The 25212-nt window shown below is 43.6% G+C and overlaps 1 protein-coding gene across 1 annotated transcript; it reads left to right on the forward strand.

Moving 5' to 3' along the window:
• The first annotated feature begins 2009 nt into the window (after positions 1 to 2009).
• Positions 2010 to 14709, forward strand: LGALS2 (galectin 2). Its single transcript, XM_072127772.1, has 4 exons — positions 2010 to 2101; positions 10775 to 10857; positions 14187 to 14346; positions 14531 to 14709. The coding sequence occupies exons 1-4, from the start codon at positions 2096 to 2098 to the stop codon at positions 14675 to 14677; spliced, it is 396 nt and encodes a 131-aa protein (XP_071983873.1). The 5' UTR covers positions 2010 to 2095; the 3' UTR covers positions 14678 to 14709.
• The last annotated feature ends 10503 nt before the right edge of the window (positions 14710 to 25212 follow it).

The following is a 25212-nucleotide window of genomic DNA, read 5'->3' on the forward strand; positions in this document are numbered from 1 at the left end:
CATTTTTCAAAGGGACCATGGTTCGGGAATAAAATGTGTTAATTAATTGAAAAAGAACGTCTTCTGATAAGTTAGCAGATGTATGCAAACATCTGCAATCTATTCTTCACTGTTCCGCGCGTATATTATCTCCCGACAAGTTAGCAGATGTGAAGAACAGTGAAGAATAGAATAAAAACAGTGACCACAGTGAACACAGTGATCATTTAAGTGAAAAACACAGTGAAGAATAGATTGCAGATGTTCGGCACATCTGCTTACTTGTCGGGAGATACGCTGTCCCGGGATCCGCTGCTCTTCTTCCACTGAAGTCTCCCCGATGTCTCCGTGCCCCGATGTCTCCGTGCCCCTATGTCTCCGTGCCCCGATGTCTCCGTGCCCCGATGTCTCCGTGCCCCGATGTCTCCGTGCCCCGATGTCTCCGTGCCCCTATGTCTCCGTGCCCCGATGTCTCCGTGCCCCGATGTCTCCGTGCCCCGATGTCACCGTGCCCCGATGTCTCCGTGCCCCTATGTCTCCGTGCCCCGATGTCTCCGTGCCCCGATGTCTCCGTGCCCCGATGTCTCCGTGCCCCGATGTCTCCGTGCCCCTATGTCACCGTGCCCCGATGTCTCCGTGCCCCGATGTCTCCGTGCCCCTATGTCACCGTGCCCCGATGTCTCCGTGCCCCGATGTCTCCGTGCCCCGATGTCTCCGTGCCCCTATGTCACCGTGCCCCGATGTCTCCGTGCCCCGATGTCTCCGTGCCCCGATGTCTCCGTGCCCCTATGTCTCCGTGCCCCTATGTCTCCGTGCCCCGATGTCTCCGTGCCCCGATGTCACCGTGCCCCGATGTCTCCGTGCCCCGATGTCTCCGTGCCCCGATGTCTCCGTGCCCCGATGTCTCCGTGCCCCGATGTCTCCGTCCCCCGATGTCTCCGTGCCCCTATGTCTCCGTGCCCCTATGTCTCCGTGCCCCTATGTCTCCGTGCCGCTCCGTGCCGCTGCCCGATGTCTCCGTGCCACTGCCCGATGTTTCCGTGCCGCTCCCCGGTGTCTCTGTGCCGCTCCCCGGTGTCTCTGTGCTGCTCCCCGGTGTCTCTGTCCTGCTCACCGTGTTCTTCAATGTGTTCTTCACACATATATATTGTTCTTCACATACTATTTTGTTCGCACCGTTCCGCGCGTATCTTCCGACAAGTAAGCAGATGTGCCGAACATCTGTAATCTATTCTTCACTGTGTTCTTTACTGTGTTTTTCACTTAAATGATCCTGTGTTCACAGTGTTCACTGTTTTTATTCTATTCTTCATTGTTCTTCACTGTGTTTTTTTAATTAAATGCTCGATCTCGAGCAGGGGAAATACTCGTCCGAGCAACGAGCCGTTTCGAGTACCTTAATACTCGAACGAGCATCAAGCTCGGATGAGTATACTCGCTCATCTCTACTGATAATCCTTGGTCCCATTACAGCAAAAAATGTTTAAACTCCAAATGTCACTGGGGACAAAATTTTTTTTGTCTGGATCTACAATTATAAAATATACAGTTTCGACTTACATGCAAATTCAAGTTAAGAACGAACCTCCGGACCCTATCTTGTACGTAACCCGGGGACTGCCTGTATATAACACAATGTGAACTAAAACTCTACTTAAATGAATACTAGTAATGAATTAAAACCACAGACTCGAAATTAAGGGCGTAAAATGTGTAAAAAAAATGTTTTTTTGTGTCTCGGGCTTTATATGTCTTCATGGAGATGTAAACCCCCACAGAGGTGAAAGACACACGGGATACTCACCACTCTCTAATGTAAAGGTTTTGTTTGAACCTACATTCCACATTGATCGGGAACTGGAGACTGTAACGCTCTGAGTCACTGCAAACATTGGTGACATCTCCACAGCAAAACCCATTCATGTCTTTATGTGAAATTATTGTATTACTTATTCCCTAAGGTCTGGCTGGGTCACAATAGAATTCACACTGAAACCAGTTCAAAGTCCTGAAGTTAATATTAACTACGGAGGCAGAGTATATAATAAGGGTTAATATCCTGGAAGGTGTTACTTCACTGCCGCTTCCCTGTAGACGCTCCATCTCACTCTGCACCATGTCTGTAAGTTAATGCTTAGCTATAAATGAATATTATAAGATATTAATACAGATAAGAGGGTGTGAGGTAACTTTGTGTCTGGTATTGCAGATCTTTGAATTGAGCTGTACAACAAATCAGAGCCAATTCAAGAAACCAGATTTTTCTGTATACAGGCGGTCCCCTACTTAAGGACACCCGACTTACAGCCGACCCTTAGTTAAATACGGACCCATCTGCCCACTGTGACCTCTGGTGTGGCTCTCTGGATGCTTTATTATAGTCCCAGACTGCAATAATCATCTGTAAGGTGTCTGTAATGAAGCTTTATTGATAATCCTTGGTCCAATTACAGCAAAAAATTTTTAAACTCCAATTGTCACTGGGTCAAAATTTTTTTTTGTCTGGATCTACCATTATAAAATATACAGTTTCGACTTACATAAAAATTAAAATTAAGAACAAACCGACCGACCCTATCTTGTATGTAAAATGGGGACTGCCTGTATTCCCTTTCTCTAATACTCTTTTTTCTGCATGATAAATCATAAATTGGATAATTCTTCATTTGAGATTTTCCATCCCTTCCCATTTTATATCATATCACAACCAGGCGGCACAGAGGAACTTCCGTGAATGAGAATGAGTCTCACAAACTTTAGATATCACTGAATCATCTCTCAATGGGGTATCAATAATTGTTATAGTGACATAACTCCATTGGTGTAACCCTCCATGATAAAAAATAAGAAAACGATTAGTAATTATTATTTGCTCTGGTAGAAATCATTACACAGACAATAAAGGGAAATTATATAAATAATATATAAATAAAATAGATATAAAAAAGCATAGGGAACTTGAGTTTTGTCTGATTCTTATCTGTCCTAACATCTGCAAATGGGGATAGTCGTAGGCACGGGCATAACTAGGAGAGGCAGGGTCCCATAGCAAACTTCTGAATGGGCCCCCCTACACCCTCCGAAAATATACATATTTGTATATTTGCACATTTATACACTAATACGCACACATTTATGCCCTGATATACACATTTATACACTTACACAGATTTGTCCCAGCAGCTGCTGACCACATGGGGGGAGGTACATGGCAGGAATTAAAGATGAGAAATCCCAAGTCCTTTCATTCCGCTGTCCCCTCCCTCTCCCTGACATTTCTTATCTGAGCTGCTGATTTATGCTGTGTACTGTGGAAGATGTGCACTGTTATATGCATATTATGTTATGTATTGTGCACTGTTATATACTGTACATATTATGATGTGCAATGTGCAGCATAATATGTACATAATGGAGCACATCCTGCATTCTTTAGTGTATCAGATCAGATGCTGGGGCCCCCTAACACTGTGGGCCCCGTAGCAGCTGCTAAGGCTGCTACCGCTTTAGTTATACCCCTGGTAGTAGGCACTAAATATATTAGAAGCTTGTAATAAACCGCAATTCATCCAATTTTTATTAAATGTGTATGGGGTGCTTAAGACACCCGAGTAAGGCACACTGATTCTAAATAGTACCTAGGAACCTCTCTCTGTCTATGTCACTCTTCTTCTTCCAAAAGCCTTGCACATGCGTGGTGTGCCTGTGATCTCGCCACTGGCACTGCGTGTCTCTAGCTGGCATTAGACGTCTTCCCAGGCTCACAGCGCACAAAAATTTGGAAAAAGAGGGATGTAGGCAGAGAGGGTCATTCTTAGGAAGCAGAATCAGTCGTGAGAAAGTGGAGGGAGTTTAGCACGGTTCTTTGATACTTATCATGTGCCGGCGCTCATGCACTAGTGTATGTTGAAGTCCCTGCCACTCTGGCACCACTGGATATATCAGTAGGTCAATTCTATGGTAGGTCTAGATTTGCGTTATAACTAGAGATGAGCGAGTATACTCGTCCGAGCTTGATGCTCGTTCGAGTATTAAGGTACTCGAAACGGCTCGTTGCTCGGACGAGTATTTCCCCTGCTCGAGATCGAGCATTTAATTAAACAAACACAGTGAAGAACAATGAAGAATAAAAAAAAACAGTGAACACAGTGAACACAGGATCATTTAAGTGAAGAACACAGTGAAGAATAGATTACAGATGTTCGGCACATCTGCTTACTTGTCGGAAGATACACGCGGAACGGCAGCAGGGAGACATCGCACAGCAGGGAGACATCTGACGCAGCAGAGACACATCTGGCGCAGCAGAGACACATGGGGCGCAGCAGAGACACATCGGGCGCAGCAGAGACACATCAGGCGCAGCAGGGAGACATCGGGCGCAGCAGGGAGACATCGCGCGCAGCAGGGAGACATCGCGCGCAGCAGGGAGACATCGGGCACCAGGGAGACATCGGGCAGCAGGCAGACATCGGGCACCAGGGAGACATCGGGCACCAGGGAGACATCGGGGAGACTTCAGTGGAAGAAGAGGAGCGGATCCCGGGACAGGGTATCTCCTCTCCCGACAAGTAAGCAGATGTGCCGAACATCTGTAATCTATTCTTCACTGTGTTTTTCACTGAAATGATCCTGTGTTCACTGTTTTTATTCTATTCTTCACTGTTCTTCACATCTGTTAACTTGTCGGGAGATAATATACGCGCGGAACAGTGAAGAATAGATTGCAGATGTTTGCATACATCTGATCACTTATCAGAAGACATTCTTTTTCAATTAAATAACACATTTTATTCCCGAACCATGGTCCCTTTGAAAAATGCTCGAGTCTCCCATTGACTTCAATGGGGTTCGTTATTCGAGACGAGCACTCGAGCATCTGGAAAAGTTCGTCTCGAATAACGAGCACCCGAGCATTTTAGTGCTCGCTCATCTCTAGTTATAACCCGCAAAATTTTAGTACTGAATGTTTGCAGGCTACACCTAGTGCGCAGCCCAATCCGCCACCGGCCTCACGCTCACCTGATGTGGAGATGGCATGAAGGGGGCAGTTATTGCAATTACCGGAGGTTCGCTAGTAATTGCAATTATTTCAGGGCTTTTATAGCAAAAATCTGCTTTACAAGTCCTGATAAATGTCTCCTTTAACTTTATCCTAGTAAAAGGTGAGAAGAAATAAAAGTTAATTTTCGAAGAATTGGACAATGTATAAAGATGAGAAAAGCAGCAATTGGAAAACATTTCCATGCAGAATACTGGAATATTTAGGGCTGGTGTACCTTTGCTGAGGTGACAGGTTCCCTTTAACCCCTTCCCAACAAGCTCCGTAATAGTACGGCGCATCGGGTGATGCTACATGGAGAGGGGTCACGGGCTGGTAACACCCGCAATCGGTGCTAGCACCAATCACGGGTTTTATCCTGTGGACCGGCACCTCAAAAAAGATGCCGACGCTTGGGAGCATACTGAATTAGATGATTAAATCTTAAGACTCCATCATTTCATTGAGATGTACTACAATATGCGGCACAAGAATTAATAAGTAATTGTTAGCAATTTATAATACCTTATATACTCGAGTATAAGCCTGGTTTTTCAGCACAAAAAATTGTGCTGAAAACCCAAACTCGGCTTATACTCGAGTAAAAAATATATAGGTTTTACCAGGTTTTTGTGGTAAAATTAGGGGCCTCGGCTTATACTTGGGTCGGCTTATACTCGAGTATATACGGTATGTTATTCTTAAGTATGAAAATAATAATAATAATAATAATAATAATATGAAGGTTAATAATGTTGTGACTTTCCGTATTGAACTCCTCTTAGGGTGGCAATATCCTCTTTACTGCATTGTAGTAGCTGCAGTAGATGGAAATTAAAGGGTGTTTTAATATTGATGACCTAGTACCTCCAGTGTCAGCTCTTCAACAATCTGACATTGATGACCTATGCTAAAGCCAGTCCTAAATATCTAAATCTCTGAAATCCCTTTAATGTTCATAAAAGAGTAAGTAGACTAAGGCTTCATTTACATGGACACATTGGGGGTCATTTACTAAGGGCCTGATTTGCTTTTTCCCGACGTGTTACCCGAATATTTCCGTTTTGCGCCGATTTCCCCTGAATTGCCCTGGGATTTTGGCGCACGCGATGGGATTGTGGCGCATCGGCGCTGGCATGCACGCGACGGAAATCGGGGGGCGCGGAGCTTGCACTTACCTTCACTCAGCCTGAGCCGGTGAACTCCAGCGCGTTCCGATGCTTTTCAGCGCAGCAGCACCACCTGGTGGACGGCGGAGGAACTACCTTAATAAATCCCGGCCGGACCCGATTCCAGCGCAGAGAACGCGCCGCTGGATCGCGAATGGACCGGGCAAGTAAATCTGCCCCATTATGGCTCTTTACAGGCTCCTAGTCACATGGGGCCATAATAATGCACCCATATCAATATCAATGATGTCCAATGTAATATCTCTATATACTCTCTACATAGAAATACATTAAATATTATTCATTTAATGAATTATGTAACAAAATTGACCCAATTAAAATTTAATGGGATCTTTTAGTGGCAGTCAGTATTGTCTCATACTGCATTGTGGGTTTGTTTATAGAGTAAACCATGATTCAGTGGTAAGTATGTCTGTATGGTCTCCAAGATTTGATGGAGAACAGGGAGCGGCATTCAGATTCTTATCTACGTGTACATGATTACTATCTTTAGACCTCCATCAGTATAATAGAGCTGCTAGCATTCACTCACCCTCTAATAATATTGGAATAACTCAGCCACTCCTTAACTTCCGCCTACGTGACGAGGATAAAAAGTGAAAAGCAAAAAACACAAAATTTCAGTCCATTGTATGTACTGCAAAGGCCGATAAAAAAACGGTCACATTTATAGACCATGTTTTATGTTAGGTGAAGATGAAATCCAAAATGAAAAAGTATTTAAAAATTTGAATAATAATAATTCTTTATATAATAATAATTCTTTATTTATATAGCGCACACAGATTACGCAGCGCTGCACAAAGCATGTCAAATTGTTCCCTGTCCCCATGGGGCTCACAATCTAAACAACCTAACAGTATGTTTTCGAGTGTGGGAGGAAACCGGAGTACCCGGAGGAAACCCACGCAAACATGGGAGAGAACATACAAACTCTTTGCAGATGTTGACCTGGGTGGGATTTGAATCTGCAAGGCAGAAGTGCTGCTCACTCAGCCACCGTGCCGCCCATTTTCTCATGACACATTTCTTAGAAGGAAATATAAAAGTTTTGACTTTTGGTGAAGGTTCATCATAATAGAACATTCAATATATGTAAGTAAATATTTGAGATATGGAAGGCAAAGTATAGATTAAGAAAGTTGAGACTTTTAGCGACTTTCTGTTCAGACTTCCCTTATAGTCAATGGGCTCCATGTAGAAAAACTAGTTAAAGATTTTTCCAATCTCAGGTGCCAATATTATAAGATCGATTTAGTTTCTGTTGGCAACTGATCCTTGGTATTTATATTTTACATGACATCTAATGTGTTTTAACATGATATTTTTATTATTATTATTATATGTTATGAGTTTTATATTTATATTTTGAAACATTTTTCTTAATCACCCTTTTCTTTTGTCCCAGGAGGGGGTCTAGAAGGTGGGTTATTCACACCTTAAAGGGGTTATCCGAGTTTAAGAAATAATTTAGGGCCGGGCTGGGGTGGGCTATTTAAAAAAAAAAATAACTGTGTACTTACCTCCTCCGGCGCTGCTGATGTCCCGCGCCGCGGTCCGTCTGATCTGTGCCCCGGTTTGTTTACTCTCATCCGACACCATCTCCCAACACCCTACAATTTAAATTTTCATTTAGTGGTCCCAGAAAAAAAGTTCAGTATCCCAAAGAGATCTGGCTGATGATTCAATTTAGTGAATTCTGCACTTGAGTTAGCAATAAAAGAATAATTTTGGATCATCCTTTTTATAGAACCCTCGACATTGGGGCACATTTACTTACTTACCACCGGAGTTCACAGAAAGTGCATTGTCCGGCTCATATCCTGCATGTGTCGCTTCCCCGCTCAGGTCCAACGGAGTTCACCTTCTTCTTCCTGGTACATGTTTGTTCTTGTGACACAAGTTGAAGGTTAAATCCCACACTCAGTGCGAATCAGTCGCCCCTTAAATTGTGTCGCATGGAAGCCAGTGCCGCTGCGCCAAAAAAACAGGTTGCATGCGACACAATCGCAACGCACACACAGTCCGAAAAAAGTGTGTCGCAAAGCGAAGAAATTTGCCCCATTGAGTTTCATACAGGAATTTGTGACTGTATATACAATTGGGTGTTACTGACTTTATACCTACAGAACTGCCCGCTCAGCGGCAGCATACACAGAAACGCACTCTCCAGACATACAGAAGGGTAACGCCCAGTTGGCAATGTAATAATAAATATCTAGGAGGAATAACAGAAGGATGATACAAGGCAGAATGATAAGAGAAGATGCTGCGAAATAGTGGGGAATACGAGAATTTGAGAATCTCACATGGACCCATCAGGACCTAGGAGAGATGTTCCTATTTTAGTCTTATGGGGCGGAATCTGCATATACCGTATATACTCGTGTATAAGCCGAGTTTTTCAAAACTCCCCCCCCCAAAAACATCCCCTCGGCTTATACACGAGTCTATTACCCCAAAAAAATTACCCACTTAAAAAAATAAAATTAAATACTCACCCTCCGATGTCAGCGCCGCTCCCCGATGTCGGCGCGAGTTACCGATGTCCCCGATGTCAGCGCGTCCCGTCTTCTTTCTTCTCCGCGGCTCCTCTTCTCTCTTCTTTCTTCTATTATCGACGCTGCCATGTTTTCTTCATGGCCGCGCATACTATGACGTCAGCAGCGGCCGCGTCATAGTATGCGCCTGCTAGAAGAAAGCATGGGCGCGAGAAGAGTGAAGAGGAGCCCAGGAGAAGAAAGAAGACGGGACGCGCTGACATCGGGGACATCGGTATACTACTACTGCTGTATACTACTAGGGGCTTGCTGTATACTACAGGGGGGCTGCTGTATACTACAGGGGGGCTGCTGTATACTACTAGGGGCTTGCTGTATACTACTAGGGGCTTGCTGTATACTACAGGGGGGCTGCTGTATACTACTAGGGGCTGCTGTATACTACTAGGGGCTTGCTGTATACTACTAGGGGCTGCTGTATACTACATGGGGGCTGCTGTATACTACTAGGGGCTTGCTGTATACTACATGGGGGCTGCTGTATACTACTAGGGGCTTGCTGTATACTACAGGGGGGCTGCTGTATACTACTGGGGGCTGCTGTATACTACTAGGGGCTGATGTATTCTTCTGGGGGCTGGCAGGCTGTACTACTGGGGGGGTTTGACCAATGCATTTCCCACCCTCGGCTTATACTCGAGTCAGTAGTTTTTCCCAGTTTTTGGTGGTAAAATTAGGGGTCTTGGCTTATACTCGGGTCGGCTTACACTCGAGTATATACGGTAATTGTTTTGCTTTCTGTGCTGTCAGAGGTAAAATGAAGCATTACCGGGTTTCCCTCTGAATCAGTGGCTTGTAATGCACGAACAGGCGACTGCTACAAAGAGAGGAGACGCAGAAACTCTGTTCTGATTAATTGATGGAGATACCAAATGAACTACTTTTCTCCATTTACTCAGAATTCCCATAGAGGGAATTTCATAATGCATTTTCTAAATGAGACGACCCTTTTAAGACACCCGTCTAATTGCTGCTTAATAAAATATGCCCAAGTATATTCTTGAGAATTAATTTAGATTAATGACAAACATTTTACTATTCATGAATCTTCTGTACAATGCGCCCCCTCCCCCGCTGTGACTGTCTACAAGGTTTATACATTAGATCCAACCTTTATTTATCTAGGAGGGAAGCAGGTGGCTCCCAGTATATGATAATCTCTCCGGTATTCCCTGGATTTATAGATGCATCTTATCAAGGTCTTTAAGCTACTATAATTAATGGAAGTAAAGAGATATGGGAAATGGGAAGCAATTCAATTTTTCTCTATTTACAAAGGTTATAAATCCCATCCAGAACTGAGTCACCGCAGCTTGGTTCCCGTTCAAATTTATGGCAGGTGACTTGCAATAACTTGGTCTGACCACTATATAGAGAATGGTGTCAACTTTCTGTTCTGATAACTCTGTGGATAACTTATCTTTTGGAGAATGGGGGGCTGGAGGAGGTGAGTATGAGGTGTTTATTGTTTTATAGCCCCCCCACAGCCATATATTAATTAATAATAATAACTCCTTTATTTTTATAGCGCACAAAGATTACACAGCGCTTGCCAATCGGTCCCTGTCCCCATGATGCTCACAATCTAATCAAACTACCAGTATGTTTTGGAGTGTGGGAGGAAACAGGAGGAAACCCACGCAAACATGGAACATACAAGCTCTTTGCAGATGTTGATCTGGATGGGGCTTGAACCCAGTACCCCGACGCTGCAAGGCTGTAGTGCTCACCACTGAGCCACCATGCTGCCCACATTTTTTAATTTTAAGATCCTGTACAACCCCTTTAAAGTTGGCGGTTTAATCCAACTTATATTATTGTGCACCTTATGAGTCATAGATACCATATACAGTTGTTGATGATATAAATATCATATTTATATATGTGTTTGGAATACAGTACATGGTGTATGGTATGGTATAAATATATATCAAATATGCATTCCATTCTATACAGACAAATATAAAGTATAATGACTATTTAATATTATTTTTATAAAACAGGAGAAATTTGAAATTCTGAACCTAGAGCTGAAGTCTGGGGAAAGTTTGAAGCTGAAAGGGAAACTCCCTGGAGATGCCAAGAAGTAAGTTACTGTATTTGAAGTTTTAGTCCATGGAACATTAAAGGGGTTGTACCAATTTTATTATAATCCCCTATAGAATGGATAAGTAATCACAATCTGATCAGTGGCTGTCCAACTGCTTGGACAGTCAACGGACACAAGAATGGGGGTGAAGATAACTGAATAAAGTGAAGCCCATGTTCCTCAGCTCCATTCAATACTATGGGAGCCAAGGAAACACTCAGCTATGCCGGTGCTCTTATTGACAGTGAATGTTGCTAATTGTTGTGTTCACCAATTACCGACACTCCTTTACTAGTGAATGAAGCGGCAGGATTTATATTCCACCTGCCGCTTCATTCTTTTAGTGAGTACGGGATCCCACTTTCTTGATTTGTGGGGTGTCTAGCAGTTGGACCCCCCCCCCCCCCATCACCAACTAGATTTTTATCCTTTCTCTTGTGGATAAGAGATAACAATCAAAGTTGGTACAACCCCTTAAAAGTTGCAGGAATTTAGGAGTGCTAACTCATTGCAGGACTGTGTAGAAGATATATTTCTTGATATATAGAATATTCATTAACCTTGCAGAATCTTCTTTTTGTTCCCCCTACAACGAAAAACAAGATATAGATCTTGTTGAGGTCCAGCCTATTTTAGGTCCAAAGGTCCAAGAATGTTTATTTTTAAGGATGTAAAAGGGAAGGGAAGTTAAATACAAAAAGTGTGGATGATGGTAGAACAGCCATATGATGACTGTGCCATAGACCAGGCAGCAAAAAAAGTATACCGTATATACTCGAGTATAAGCCGACCCGAGCATAAGCCGAGGCCCCTAATTTTACCACAAAAAAAACTGGGAAAACCTATTGACTCGAGTATAAGCCGAGGGTGGGGAATGCATTGGTCACAGCCTCCCCAGTATTTAGCCTGCCAGCCCCCTGCCCCAGTATACAGCCTGCCAGCCCCTTGCCCCAGTATACAGCCTGCCAGCCCCCTGCCTCCAGTATACAGCCTGTCAGTCCCAGTATAAAGCCTGCCAGCCCCCTGCCCCAGTATACAGCTTGACAGCCCCCTGCCCCAGTATACAGTCTGCCAGCCCCCTGCCCCAGTATACAGCCTGCCAGCCCCCTGCCCCCAGTATACAGCCTGCCAGCCCCCTGCCTCCAGTATACAGCCTGCCAGCCCCAGTATACAGCCTGACAGCCCCCTGACCCAGTATACAGCCTGACAGCCCCCTGCCCCAGTATATAGCCTGCCAGCCCCTTGCCCCAGTATACAACCTGCCAGCCCCCTACCCCAGTATACAGCCTGCCAGCCCCAGTATACAGCCTGCCAGCCCCCTGCCTCCAGTATACAGCATGCCAGCCCCAGTATACAGCCTGCCCGCCCCCTGCCCCAGTATACAGCCTGCTAGCTCCCTACCCCCAGTATACAGCCTGTCAGCCCCCTGCCTCCAGTATACAGCCTGCCAGCCCCAGTATACAGCCTGCCAGCCCCCTGCCCCAGTATACAGCCTGCCAGCCCCCTTCCCCAGTATACAGCCTGCCAGCGGCCCCTGCCCCAGTAAATAGCCGCTCCCCCGTCCCCCATGGTAGAGGTAGTTGATTAAAAAAATAAATAAATCTAAACTCACCTTTCCGGCGGCCCCCTCAGGTCTTCTGCGCGATCCGCCCGGCAGCAGCAGCGTTGGCAGCTCCGTGCGACGCACAGCTCTGATGTCAACAGACATCAAGCGTGTGTGTCGGCTGCCGGCACATACAATACCATGTGACGGCGCACGGAGCTGCCGCCGCTGCTGCTGCTGCCGGGCGGATCGCGCAGAAGACCTGAGGGGGGCGCCGGAAAGGTGAGTTTAGATTTATTTATTTTTTTTATCAACTATATCTACCACGGGGGACGGGGGAGTGGTTCCCGACGGGACGAGGGAGCGGTGCCCGGGATGGGGGAGCGCTTGCCCGACGGGACGGGGGAGCGGTGCCCGCCGGAAAGGTGAGTTTTGAGTTATTTATTTTTTTGACTCGAGTATAGGCCGAGTTTGAGTTTTTCAGCACATTTTTTGTGCTGAAAAACTCGGCTTATACTCGAGTTTATACGGAAAATAAAGTCACCAGGAATTGGACTACTTTGTCTTTCCTGTTTCTTCAATACTTGTGCACCGCTGACAATTGCAGACGGAGCAGCGTGTGACCACGTAAGTGACACAGATAAAAAATAAGTGCAGTTTGCCTGTGAAGTGAGCGACAGATTCATGAATTGTTTTACATGGATTTCATGAATCTGGTGCCCCTGCACTGCTCTAAAAGTGTGCACCATTTTTTTTGGTACACTTTGTTCATGCTGCAGAATTGTGGTGCACGTGGGACAGAATTTTGGAGCACAGTCCGAGTAAGCAGTAATTCACCCCTTGTGGTGCACATTTTTTCTGTCTTGTCAGGCACAGTGCAGCCGCAACACAAAACTGCTGCAGACACTTTTTTAATAAATGTGCAACGAATCTGCACGTTATTTTCAGTGCAAAGTCAAAGACAGAAAACTGGCACAAACACTTTATTAAATGTGGGCTGCTGTCTGTAATTATATACCCAGACAGCAATAAATTTGAAATTATGACTTTAAAGCACTAGTACTAAAGAATTAGAATTTAAAGAATACTTAAAGGAAATCTACCATTTGTTTTCATGCATTGTGAGCCAAACATACCTTGAGAATGCTGTGGCTACACTGATGCATATCTTGCATCATGCACTGAAACATATCTTGATTAATTCCTGCATTGAGTGGTTTTGCTGAAAAACCAATTATAAAATTATGATAATGAGGCTCTGTGGCTCCTGTAGCTGGCTCAGCACTTCTCTCCTTACCCTAATTATGCACTGCTTCAGAGATTGATGTAATCATTGTGTTTTCCTTGACAGGCAGAAGTAATCAATCGTTGCACCATCCCCCAGCTGCTGCATATGAGTCACCTGACATCGAGCTCGGGTTGATTAGTCCAGGCTGGACAGCTCAGGAAGCTCTTTGTAATGTGTTTATGAACAGCAGCATACATGCAACCCAGCTTTCCCAAGGTCCTGAATTTTATAATAGTTTTTTGAGCAAAACCACTCGACTCAGGGCTAGTGTAGCTACAGCATTCTCAGGGTATGTTTGGTTCATAATGCATGAAATGAAATCAAATGTTAGGTTTTCTTTAATCTTACAATTAATGAGGCATGGAAGGTGTGTGATTAATGCACTAAGGAATATATGAGAAGGTCTCCAAGAGCTCTTGTCCTGAGAGTATATATCTCACAAGTCTGTCATTGTGAAATGTTACCTTTAAGATAAAATGCCTCTTTCCTCCGTAGCTTCTCCTTCAATCTGGGCCGCAGCTCCAGTGATATAGGGCTACATTTCAACCCACGTCTGACGGAAAACACAATTGTGTGCAACTCCAAGCGTAGCAACAGTTGGGAATCGGAACAAAGAGATGGACACCAATGCTTTTCACCAGGGACAGATGCCAAGGTAGGTGTGATAGGATCAGAGATGAGTCATTTGAAGGTAGCCCCTGTATATCCGGCATCTTAGACTCGTAAACGTGTAACCTTGGGTTTCTTTATTTAGAATTATTATCCGTAATACAATGACAGACAATCTACAGAAATGGAAAATGAATATATTTATAAATGCAGTTTGTTTTCTTCTATAGATCTCGATAAAATTCACAGGAGATAAGTTTGACGTGAAACTCCCTGATGGTCATGAAATCTCATTCCCGAATCGTCATGGCTATGACAAACTCACATATCTCTCTGTCAAGGGCGACTTCAAGGTCACATCCTTCAAATATGAATAGAATGTCACTTGCTGCAATAAATGATGCTTTGGCTAAAATGTGTTGGTTTTCTTGATTTCAAATAAGAAACAGAAGTCAAGGAAAATGTCCAGTCTCTAAAAATTCTATAGAATATTGAACTGATCAATAGTAACATTGCCACATCTTCTCAGGATCCTTGTGGGTCACTGTATTTTGACCTCCAATGCTGAAGCCTCAAGGTAGCCACAGTGGGCTTCACTGTATATTGCAATTTGATTGTCCCAATAAATATAAATAACAAGTTTAAAGTGGTTTTCCAGTGACAACTTGCTGATTCTGGGGGGTCTCAGTGATTGGACAGCCATGGATCAGAACAAGGGGTCCATTGTACCCCCGTTGTGACCCGAGATGAAGCGAGCAACTGGTCGCGCATGCGCTGGCTGCTCCATTTATCTCATTCTCAGCAATCTTGGTCAGGGCCATAGAGGTGAATAGAGCAGCCGGCATATGCGTGATCTGCTGCTCTCTTCATTTCTGGTCACAACGGGGGTACAATGGAGCCCCCACTGATCCTATCTTATGTTGCATGTCACTGCAGATCCCCTTTAATAAAATTCCTTTGTAATCTAATCTGTCCATTCTTATAATTTCCTTGGCTTCTTTCAAGTCTTTTTCTAGTACATTTTTACCGTATTTCATTCTATTTATTGTTTCCTTGACACACAAAAATTTCTTGCCCACCACCAAGTAAATGTGAATGGGGCCATGTCCGGCAGTGGAATGAGCCTTGTATACAATTATTCGGCAGTGCAGCCAGACCCCAGATATTTCAGTAGGCTGTAACCTCTTTAATTGGCGGATGCAGGGTTTATAATATACATTGGCGCACAATGTGCTAAGGTGTGATAAATCAGTCCCATTGAGTCGACTATGAACTTGCAAAGCATTTTAGAGTTAAATGTAGGGACATATCTAGTAACAATGGGGACCCATAACTAAACTTGTGGAAAGGTCTCCATTGCAACATGTCAGCATTACATCCCAAAAGGCCTCGATTAGGATAGATATTTCTGTCATAATACAGAGATAATCAATGAGGTACAGAAATAATACACACAGTGATGTCACAGTACAGGGATAATACACACAGTGATGTCACAGTACAGAGATAATACACACAGTGATGTCACAGTACAGGGATAATACACACAGTGATGTCACATTACAGGGATAATACACACAGTGATGTCACAGTACAGGGATAATACACACAGTGATGTCACAGTACAGAGATAATACACACAGTGATGTCACAGTACAGAGATAATACACACAGTGATGTCACAGTACAGGGATAATACACACAGTGATGTCATAGTACAGAGATAATACACACAGTGATGTCACAGTACACGGATAATACACACAGTGATGTCACAGTACAGAGATAATACACACAGTGATGTCACAGTACAGGCATACTACACACAGTGATGTCACAGTAAGGGATAATACACACAGTGATGTCACAGTACAGGGATAATACACACAATGATGTCACAGTACAGGGATAATACACACAGTAACATCACAGTACAGAGATAATACACACAGTGATGTCATAGTACAGGGATAATACACACAGTGATGTCACAGTACAGGGATAATACACACAGTGATGTCACAGTACAGGGATAATACACACAATGATGTCACAGTACAGGGATAATACACACAGTAACATCACAGTACAGAGATAATACACACAGTGATGTCACAGTACAGGGATAATACACACAGTGATGTCACAGTACAGGGGTAATACACACAATGATGTCACAGTACAGGGATAATACACACAGTAACGTAGAAACAGTAGTGACCGCACACCATGTATGGGTGGTGCTCAATGTAGGATTCTCAGTCCATCCATAATCCACATAAAGAACATGGCACACACCAAACTGGTTTTCTTTAATTTTTTTATTTTTAGCGTTTTCAACGTATAATTCACACAGTGGAGCCTTCACCGTAGAAATTGAACAAAAGTTATATAATTCTATACAGATCAGAGGTAATATACGACGTTTTGGTCATCACGACCTTTGTCAAGCATGATCTGGCAATGTCTGCAGTAGAGATAATACACACAGTGATGTCGTAGTACAGGGATAATACACACATTTATGTCACAGTACAGAGATAATACACACAGTGATGTCACAGTACAGGGATAATACACACAGTGATGTCACAGTACAGGGATAATACACACTGTGATGTCACAGTACAGGGATAATACACACAGTGATGTCACAGTACAGGGATAATACACACAGTGATGTCACAGTACAGGGATAATACACACAGTGATGTCACAGTACAGGGGATAATACACACAGTGATGTCACAGTACACGGATAATACACACAGTGATGTCACAGTACACGGATAATACACACAGTGATGTCACAGTACAGGGGATAATACACACAGTGATGTCACAGTACAGAGATAATACACACAGTGATGTCACAGTACAGGGATAAGACACACAGTGATGTCACAGTACAGGGGTAATACACACAGTGATGTCACAGTACAGGGATAATACACACAGTGATGTCGTAGTACAGGGATAATACACACAGTTATGTCACAGTACAGGGATAATACACACAGTGATGTCGTAGTACAGGGATAATACACACAGTTATGTCACAGTACAGAGATAATACACACAGTGATGTCACAGTACAGAGATAATTCACACAGTGATGTCGTAGTACAGGGATAATACACACAGTGATGTCACAGTACAGGGGGTAATACACACAGTTATGTCATGGTACAGGGATAATATACACAATGATGACACAGTACAGGGATAATACACACAGTGATGTCACAGTACAGGGATAATACACACAGTGATGTCACAGTACAGGGATAATACACACAGTGATGTCACAGTACAGGGATAATACACACAGTGATGTCACAGTACAGGGATCATACACATAGTAATGTCACAGTACAGGGATAATACACACAGTGATGTCACAGTACAGGGATCATACACATAGTAATGTCACAGTACAGGGATAATACACACAGTGATGTTACAGTACAGGGGATAATAGACACAGTGATGTTACAGTACAGGGATAATACACACAGTGATGTCACAGTACATGGATAATACACACAGTGATGTCACAGTACAGAGATAATACACACAGTGATGTCACAGTACAGGGATAATACACCCAGTGATTTCATAATGCAGGGATAATACACAGAGTAATGTTAGAGTACTAACACCACAGGACTGTTGTACCCATGATATCATACAGTAGTTTAGGACTAATGCAAATAGAGATTTAATTGATACTCACAGTTTTGTAACTGTCCCATGGTGGATGCAATTGCTTCCATCTGGTCTGTGCATGGTTGAATTGGATGCCCTCTATCCTACACCTAAAGCTTGTTTACAGCAGAATATTTTGTACAGATTGTCAGAAACACCTTTCCCTACATTAATCAGGTGGTACAGATTCCAGACACTTTTGCAACTGGTACAACAAAAGTGATGAGGTCTAGGTAAAAGGGGTATTAGAGTGGCTCCAAAAGTGAATCAAAATCTGGCATTTTTGTCTGGCATACACAATTCTAACTAATTGGTGATGCAAAGTTAGACTACGCAGTTTGTGATAAATCTGTCTGTTCAAATTTATATACATATTTGTGATGAGAACAAGCCCCTCCCCATTCTGAATTTATTGGGGCACATTTACTTACCCGGTCCTGCGCATTCCCCGATCCGGAATGTCCGCCGGAATGCCCTGTGCCGCGATTCACTCAGATCGTGCGCCCAATATCCTGCATGTGTCACTTCCCCGCTCAGGTCCTACAGAGTTCACCTTCTTCTTCCTGATGCATGTAAGTGCTTGGCTTGTAACACAAATGTAAATGTTAAATCCCACGCTTAGACGATCCGACAGATTTGGACTGACGGCCCGCCCCCCAGTTTTCTGTTGTGTGAAAGCCGGCGCAGATGCGGCAAAATCTGATCGCGTGCGCCGCAATCCCCAGTGCGATCCCCGAAAAGTCAGGAAACCCGACGAAAATGCGGCCGCGGGATCCTTAGTAAATGGGCCATAGGGTGGTCTGATCCCATGGGATGCACATAGTGAAGTGATCAGAGTCTGTCCATTATACAAAGTAAGCATAACTGACATATAAATAAAAAACAAAAATTGGGCAAAAAACATAAGCAAAACAGGAAGAGAAAAGATTCATCGTCAATGGAAACGCAATGGACACATCGCAATGAATGCACCCCCAATTAACAAATTACAGAGCAAAAGTGCATAATAACATTAGTGAACAGTGAAACAATATGTAAACTAATATAAAACTGTGCAAAACAACATAAAATATCACAGTAAAGTGCAATAACTCCATGGGGCACATGTATAATTTGTTTTCTTTTGCAACTTTTTAGTCGGCACACTTTAGCAGTGCTATGTATCTTTCTAAATTTGCCATTGTGATACACGTCTTTTTTTTAAATTTGTCTCTGTTTTTGTGGCTTTTTAAGTGCATTTGCACCTAAAAAATCTCTGTCTTGGAAAGATACTTTTACGAGCACTTCAAAAGACACAACCACCGGCTAACTTCTTAAGACAAAAATGCACCCAAAAAGTAAAAAACCCTGCAAAAAGAAGAGAACAAAATAGGTCAGAATAAACATACATGTCTCCCTTTATATCTCAAAGATGAACTTTGGGACCTATAAGACCCACACATGGGAATGGTGGTCGGCTCAGTTCTGGTGGTCACTAGGGATTGCTGGTCCGAGTAGTCAGACGCCTGATTGATCAGACATTTCGAAATTCATCCTTTGTACAGGAGATATAGCTATGTGTGTAAAGAGCTATACGGGGACATCACCGAGGCAATATATGTATTTTGATTAAAGTTTAGATCTAATAATGTTAAGACAAAATCAACCAAAAGGGAGAATAACAAGCACACGCTGTAATCATATACACAAACTAATGTCAATGACAACCTGAAGTGGATAAATAGCATGACGAGCAATTATGGCTCATTTAGTCAAGTAGTTTGGAGCGCTGACGTGCCTAGTGCCACACAGAATGCAAATGTGAATGGAGCTGAACAATTTTAACATTTATCAAGGGCATTTTGACAACCATATAATTTTTTACATCAAAGGGCCCCAACACATTAAATCAATGTCTGCCGAGTTTGGCTGGACTAGCTCACTACCTCATGTATATAGGGGGAGCCAACTCCCTCCCGACTGAGATTGAACCGGTTGAAAGTTACATGTGCCATCATGTGATTTTAGGTGTGACAAGCCAGTTGCTCCTAAATGTAAATGTGTATGGAGGAATGGCAAGAGGAATAACTGTTAACCTCAGAGTATACACTCACTGGCCACTTTATTAGGTACACCTGTCCAACTGCTCGTTAACACTTAATTTCTAATCAGCCAATCACATGGCGGCAACTCAGTGCTTAGGCATGTAGACATGGTCAAGACAATCTCCTGCAGTTCAAACCGAGCATCAGTATGGGGAAGAAAGGTGATTTGAGTGGCTTTGAACTTGGCATGGTTGTTGGTGCCAGAAGGGCTGGTCTGAGTATTTCAGAAACTGCTGATCTACTGGGATTTTCACGCACAACCATCTCTAGAGTTTACAGAGAAGGGTCCGAAAAAGAAAAAACATCCAGTGAGCGGCAGTTCTGTGGGCGGAAAAGCCTTGTTGATGCCAGAGGTCAGAGGAGAATGGGCAGACTGGTTCGAGCTGATAGAACAGTGACTCAAATCGCCACCCGTTACAACCAAGGTAGGCAGAAGAGCATCTCTGAATGCACAGTCCGTCGAACTTTGAGGCAGATGGGCTACAGCAGCAGAAGACCACACCGGGTGTCACTCCTTTCAGCTAAGAACAGGAAACTGAGGCTACAATTTGCACAAGCTCATCGAAATTGGACAGTAGAAGATTGGAAAAACGTTGCCTGGTCTGATGAGTCTCGATTTCTGCTGCGACATTCGGATGGTAGGGTCAGAATTTGGCGTCAACAACATGAAAGCATGGATCCATCCTGCCTTGTATCAACGGTTCAGGCTGGTGGTGGTGGTGTCATGGTGTGGGGAATATTTTCTTGGCACTCTTTGGGCCCCTTGGTACCAATTGAGCATCGTTGCAACGCCACAGCCTACCTGAGTATTGTTGCTGACCATGTCCATCCCTTTATGACCACAATGTACCCAACATCTGATGGCTACTTTCAGCAGGATAATGCGCCATGTCATAAAGCTGGAATCATCTCAGACTGGTTTCTTGAACATGACAATGAGGTCACTGTACTCAAATGGCCTCCACAGTCACCAGATCTCAATCCAATAGAGCATCTTTGGGATGTGGTGGAACGGGAGATTCGCATCATGGATGTGCAGCCGACAAATCTGCGGCAACTGTGTGATGCCATCATGTCAATATGGACCAAAATCTCTGAGGAATGCTTCCAGCACCTTGTTGAATCTATGCCACGAAGAATTGAGGCAGTTCGGAAGGCAAAAGGGGGTCCAACCCGTTACTAGCATGGTGTACCTAATAAAGTGGCCGGTGAGTGTATAACCTAACTGACAGGAGGCAGCTTGTCCTCAGCTTCATATTTAAAGTTCCATCCATAAGTGGAAAATAAGGAAAGCTCACGAATACAATGGGGCAGATTTACTTACCCGGTCCATTCGCGATCCAGCGGCGCGTTCTCTGCTGTGGATTTGGGTCCGCCCGGGATTCACTAAGGCAGTTCCTCCAACGTCCACCAGGTGTCGCTGCTGCGCTGAAGAGAATCGCGTGCATGCCGGCGTCGATGCGGCACAATCTGATCGATCCCAGGGCAATACAGGGAAAATCGGCGCAAAACGGAAACATTCGGGTATCACGTCGCAATAACGACCCCCATTCGGTCTTGTTAGTTTATCATCGGAATTACCAAGCCATTCTGACATGGATTATCAAAGTACAGGCGGTCCCCTACTTAAAGAGGACCTTTCACCACCTCACACATGTGAAGATTATAATACCATCCTGTAGGGGGTGCTACACAGATTCAGGCACATTTGGAATTTTCCTTCTAGCCCCCACGGTTGCGGAGATATCATTCCGAGGTTCTGACCATTGTAATCTGTGTTTGGTCAGAGAGAAGGAGCTGGGGCTGGAGGCGTGTGTTATGCTAATCTTCTCTCATAATTTACAGTTGCAATATTTTGTTTTTAGGTGTGACAAGCCCTTTGCTCTTTGAGGAATGACAAGAGGAATAGATGTCGACCGATTTAGCTGTTGAATTTGAATAGAGATAGCCAAAGCTCATGAGCGTGGTGTATTCACGAGCTAAACTCAGTGTCTGGCCATATAACAGATAGGAGCAGCTTGTCCTGAACTATGCTCTATCTATTTCTGTATGGGCCATATACCAGCTGAGGTATGTCATTCTCTCCCCTGCTCTGCAGACTGTTTAGGCCCTTTATTGAAGAATGTACTTTAATAAAACATGATTCCATGGGGGGGGGGGGGAAACAATTCTAGTTGGTCATGGCAACCAATGAGAGCTGAGCTTAAATAATCCCACAGCAGTTTATAAAATGAAAGCTGAACTTTGATTGATTGCCATGAGCAACAGTTTTTCTCTCAAAAATTTCAGATAAATCTCCCCCTATGAGACAATGGGGCACATTTATTTACCTGTGCATGTCGCGATACCCGATCCGGAATGTCCGACGGTCATGGATATCCTGCATGTGTCGCTTCCCCGCTGAGGTCTGCCGGAGTTCACCATCTTCTTCCCGGTGTATGTAAGTGCCTGGCTTGCGACACAATGTTAAATCCCAGTCATATCGTCCGACGGCCTATCCCCCCCAATTTGTGTCGCATGAAAGCCGGGGCCGATGCGCCAAAATCTGATCACGTGCTAAATGCGTTGCAATATGGAAATTGTTGGAATATCCAGCTATAGTGGGGTCCACAGACCCTTAGTAAATAAGCCCCAAGTCATGTCCTGAAGTACTATGGGTAAATACATCAAGACACTTAAAACATGTAAACAGCATACAGTATATTGTTATCTACCAAAAATCACGTGAATCTCCCCTCACTGACAGTTTTTGGGCTTCTCTTACCCGCATGCCACTTTGGGAACAGGGAGTTGGATGGGAAGAGTGTGGGCAGGTGTGTGAACACCTAGATATCCAGGTTTACTATAGTCTCTGCTGGAAAATCGGCCCTCTAGACCAGGTCTGACCTGGCGGAGTATGTGACCGTATTCATTAAAACTGGTGTTCCCCAGAATGTATTTGTGTGAAAAAGTGCTTACGCTATTCAGCTAAAAAGAGCCTCGGCCTTACAGCCCAGGTTAGGAGGATCCAGCATTGCCAGACCCTCTTGACCCTTGTTCTTGAGATCGGTGCTTTGTCAGTGCTTTACCCAATTTCTCATAGAGATAAACCTCTGCACGGACTTGGGTCTATCAGAGATGAAAGGTTGGAGTAGAGCTCTGTGAGTGAATGGATGTAGCAGAGCTGTCTATGAGTAAATAGAAGTAGCATAGCTGTGTGTGTATTAGTGAATGGATGTAGCAGAGCTGTGTATGAGTAAATAGAAGTAGCATAGCTGCGTGTGTATTAGTGAATGGATGTAGCAGAGCTGTGTATGAGTAAATAGAAGTAGCATAGCTGTGTGTGTATTAGTGAATGGATGTAGCAGAGCTGTGTATGAGTAAATAGAAGTAGCAGAGCTGTGTTTATATTAGTGAATGAATGTAGCAGAGCTGTGTATGAGTAAATAGAAGTAGCAGAGCTGCGTGTATATTAGTGAATGAATGTAGCAGAGCTGTGAGAAGTATCAGAGCTGCGTGTGTATTAGTGAATGGATGTAGCAGAGCTGTGTATGAGTAAATAGAAGTAGCAGAGCTGCGTGTGTGTTAGTGAACGGATGTAGCAGTGCTGTGTGTGAATAAATGTATGTAGCAAAGATGTCTGTGAGTTTTTCTTGAGAAGTTCCATAGAGATAAAATGTCATATGCGCCTTCAATGTTTCACAACACTAAACCGATATTGAGGTCTTACTTTACAGAATATCAAGAAGCCTATAACAAATAGGATTAAAATAAACTAAAATTTTGTGCTTCTAAATATGGGATGTGAGATTTCAGTAAAAGATGTAAAATCATCATTTTTCATTTATATGTTAATGCTAAATATATATGAAGAGCAGTCAGCGCATTGATATTTACAGAGATGGTTCCTTCTCCACTTGGTCTTTGAAGCCCAGGCTCAGATCTGTCATATCACTGTCTAGATTGTGCAAGGCAAACATCTGCTTCAAAATCTTCTCTCCCCTCCAGATAAAGCAGAAGTTATCCGCCTCAAACCCTTTGTAATGTGGAGATGGTAGCGGTAATAGACTCTGGATGCTGTCAAAATACATATTATCATCAGTTTTCTACTGGCATCAATTATCACAGACAAATCTAGACCACTGTCAGATGACGAATCAAGTCAGGGCCTGGAGCGGATCCCGGTGATGGGTCTGTACTAACAACTGGCTGCTTTGTCACATCCGTTCTTCAATAATAAATGAACTTCATTTAAATCTAATAAATTGATTCCACTTGTTATTCTAGCGATATAGAACTTTAACCCCAGCTAAACCATTTTACCTGGAAACAACAAATGTTTTAAACCAGTTTTTACGTTCCACTTAATTTTTAAGAATTTTTAAGAAATTTGCGCCATGTCCATGTTTAAAGGGAATCTGTCGTCATAAATTGGCCTAATAAACCACTAGCAGCATGTTGTCAATAAGCTGAGCAGCTTCTAGTGGATGTTTCTTACATGGCCAAGTGTGGTGGCATCATCAAGAAAGTCATTGCGTTATTAATTCAGCCACATTTACATGGATATAAAAGTAATTTTTAAAACAATTGAGTGGACTTTTATCCCTAATAAAGCTATGGCTGCATTAAAATACAGGGAAGATTTCCTTTAAAGGACACCTGTCATCAGGTCTGTGTCACTTGTCCTGTCACTACAACCTGTTGGAGCAGCTCACAAGGATCCATCCCAGCCTTTATCTAGTTATTTCATACATTAAAGGAAACCTACCACTTGTAGTGGCAGGTTTCAGATGGAAATACCGAGCACCAGCTCAGGGTGAGCTGGTGCCGGAGCTGATTTTTGTTAGTGTTTTAAACCGCTGTATTGCGGTTTAAAACACTTTTTAAACTTTATAGCCGGCGCAGGGAGGTACGAGCTCGGCGCTTACCATGCGCGCGGCTCTCCTTCACTTCCTATGTAGCCGCGTGCACGGTAAGTGCCGAGCGCGTACCTCCCTGCGCCGGCTATAAAGTTTAAAAAGTGTTTTAAACCGCAATACAGCGGTTTAAAACACTAACAAAAATCAGCTCCGGCACCAGCTCACCCTGAGCTGGTGCTCGGTATTTCCATCTGAAACCTGCCACTTCAAGTGGTAGGTTTC

Source organism: Engystomops pustulosus, chromosome 10 (genome assembly GCF_040894005.1).
Source record: "Engystomops pustulosus chromosome 10, aEngPut4.maternal, whole genome shotgun sequence".
Classification (NCBI taxonomy): Eukaryota; Metazoa; Chordata; class Amphibia; order Anura; family Leptodactylidae; genus Engystomops; species Engystomops pustulosus.

What these genes read in the sequence shown, in the direction of transcription:
- LGALS2 (XM_072127772.1), top strand. An exon ending in CTCCCTGGAGATGCCAAGAA is followed by an intron (nt 10,858 to 14,186) that starts GTAAGTTACTGT and finishes TTTCCTCCGTAG; the next exon opens with CTTCTCCTTCAATCTGGGCC. An exon ending in CACCAGGGACAGATGCCAAG is followed by an intron (nt 14,347 to 14,530) that starts GTAGGTGTGATA and finishes TTTCTTCTATAG; the next exon opens with ATCTCGATAAAATTCACAGG.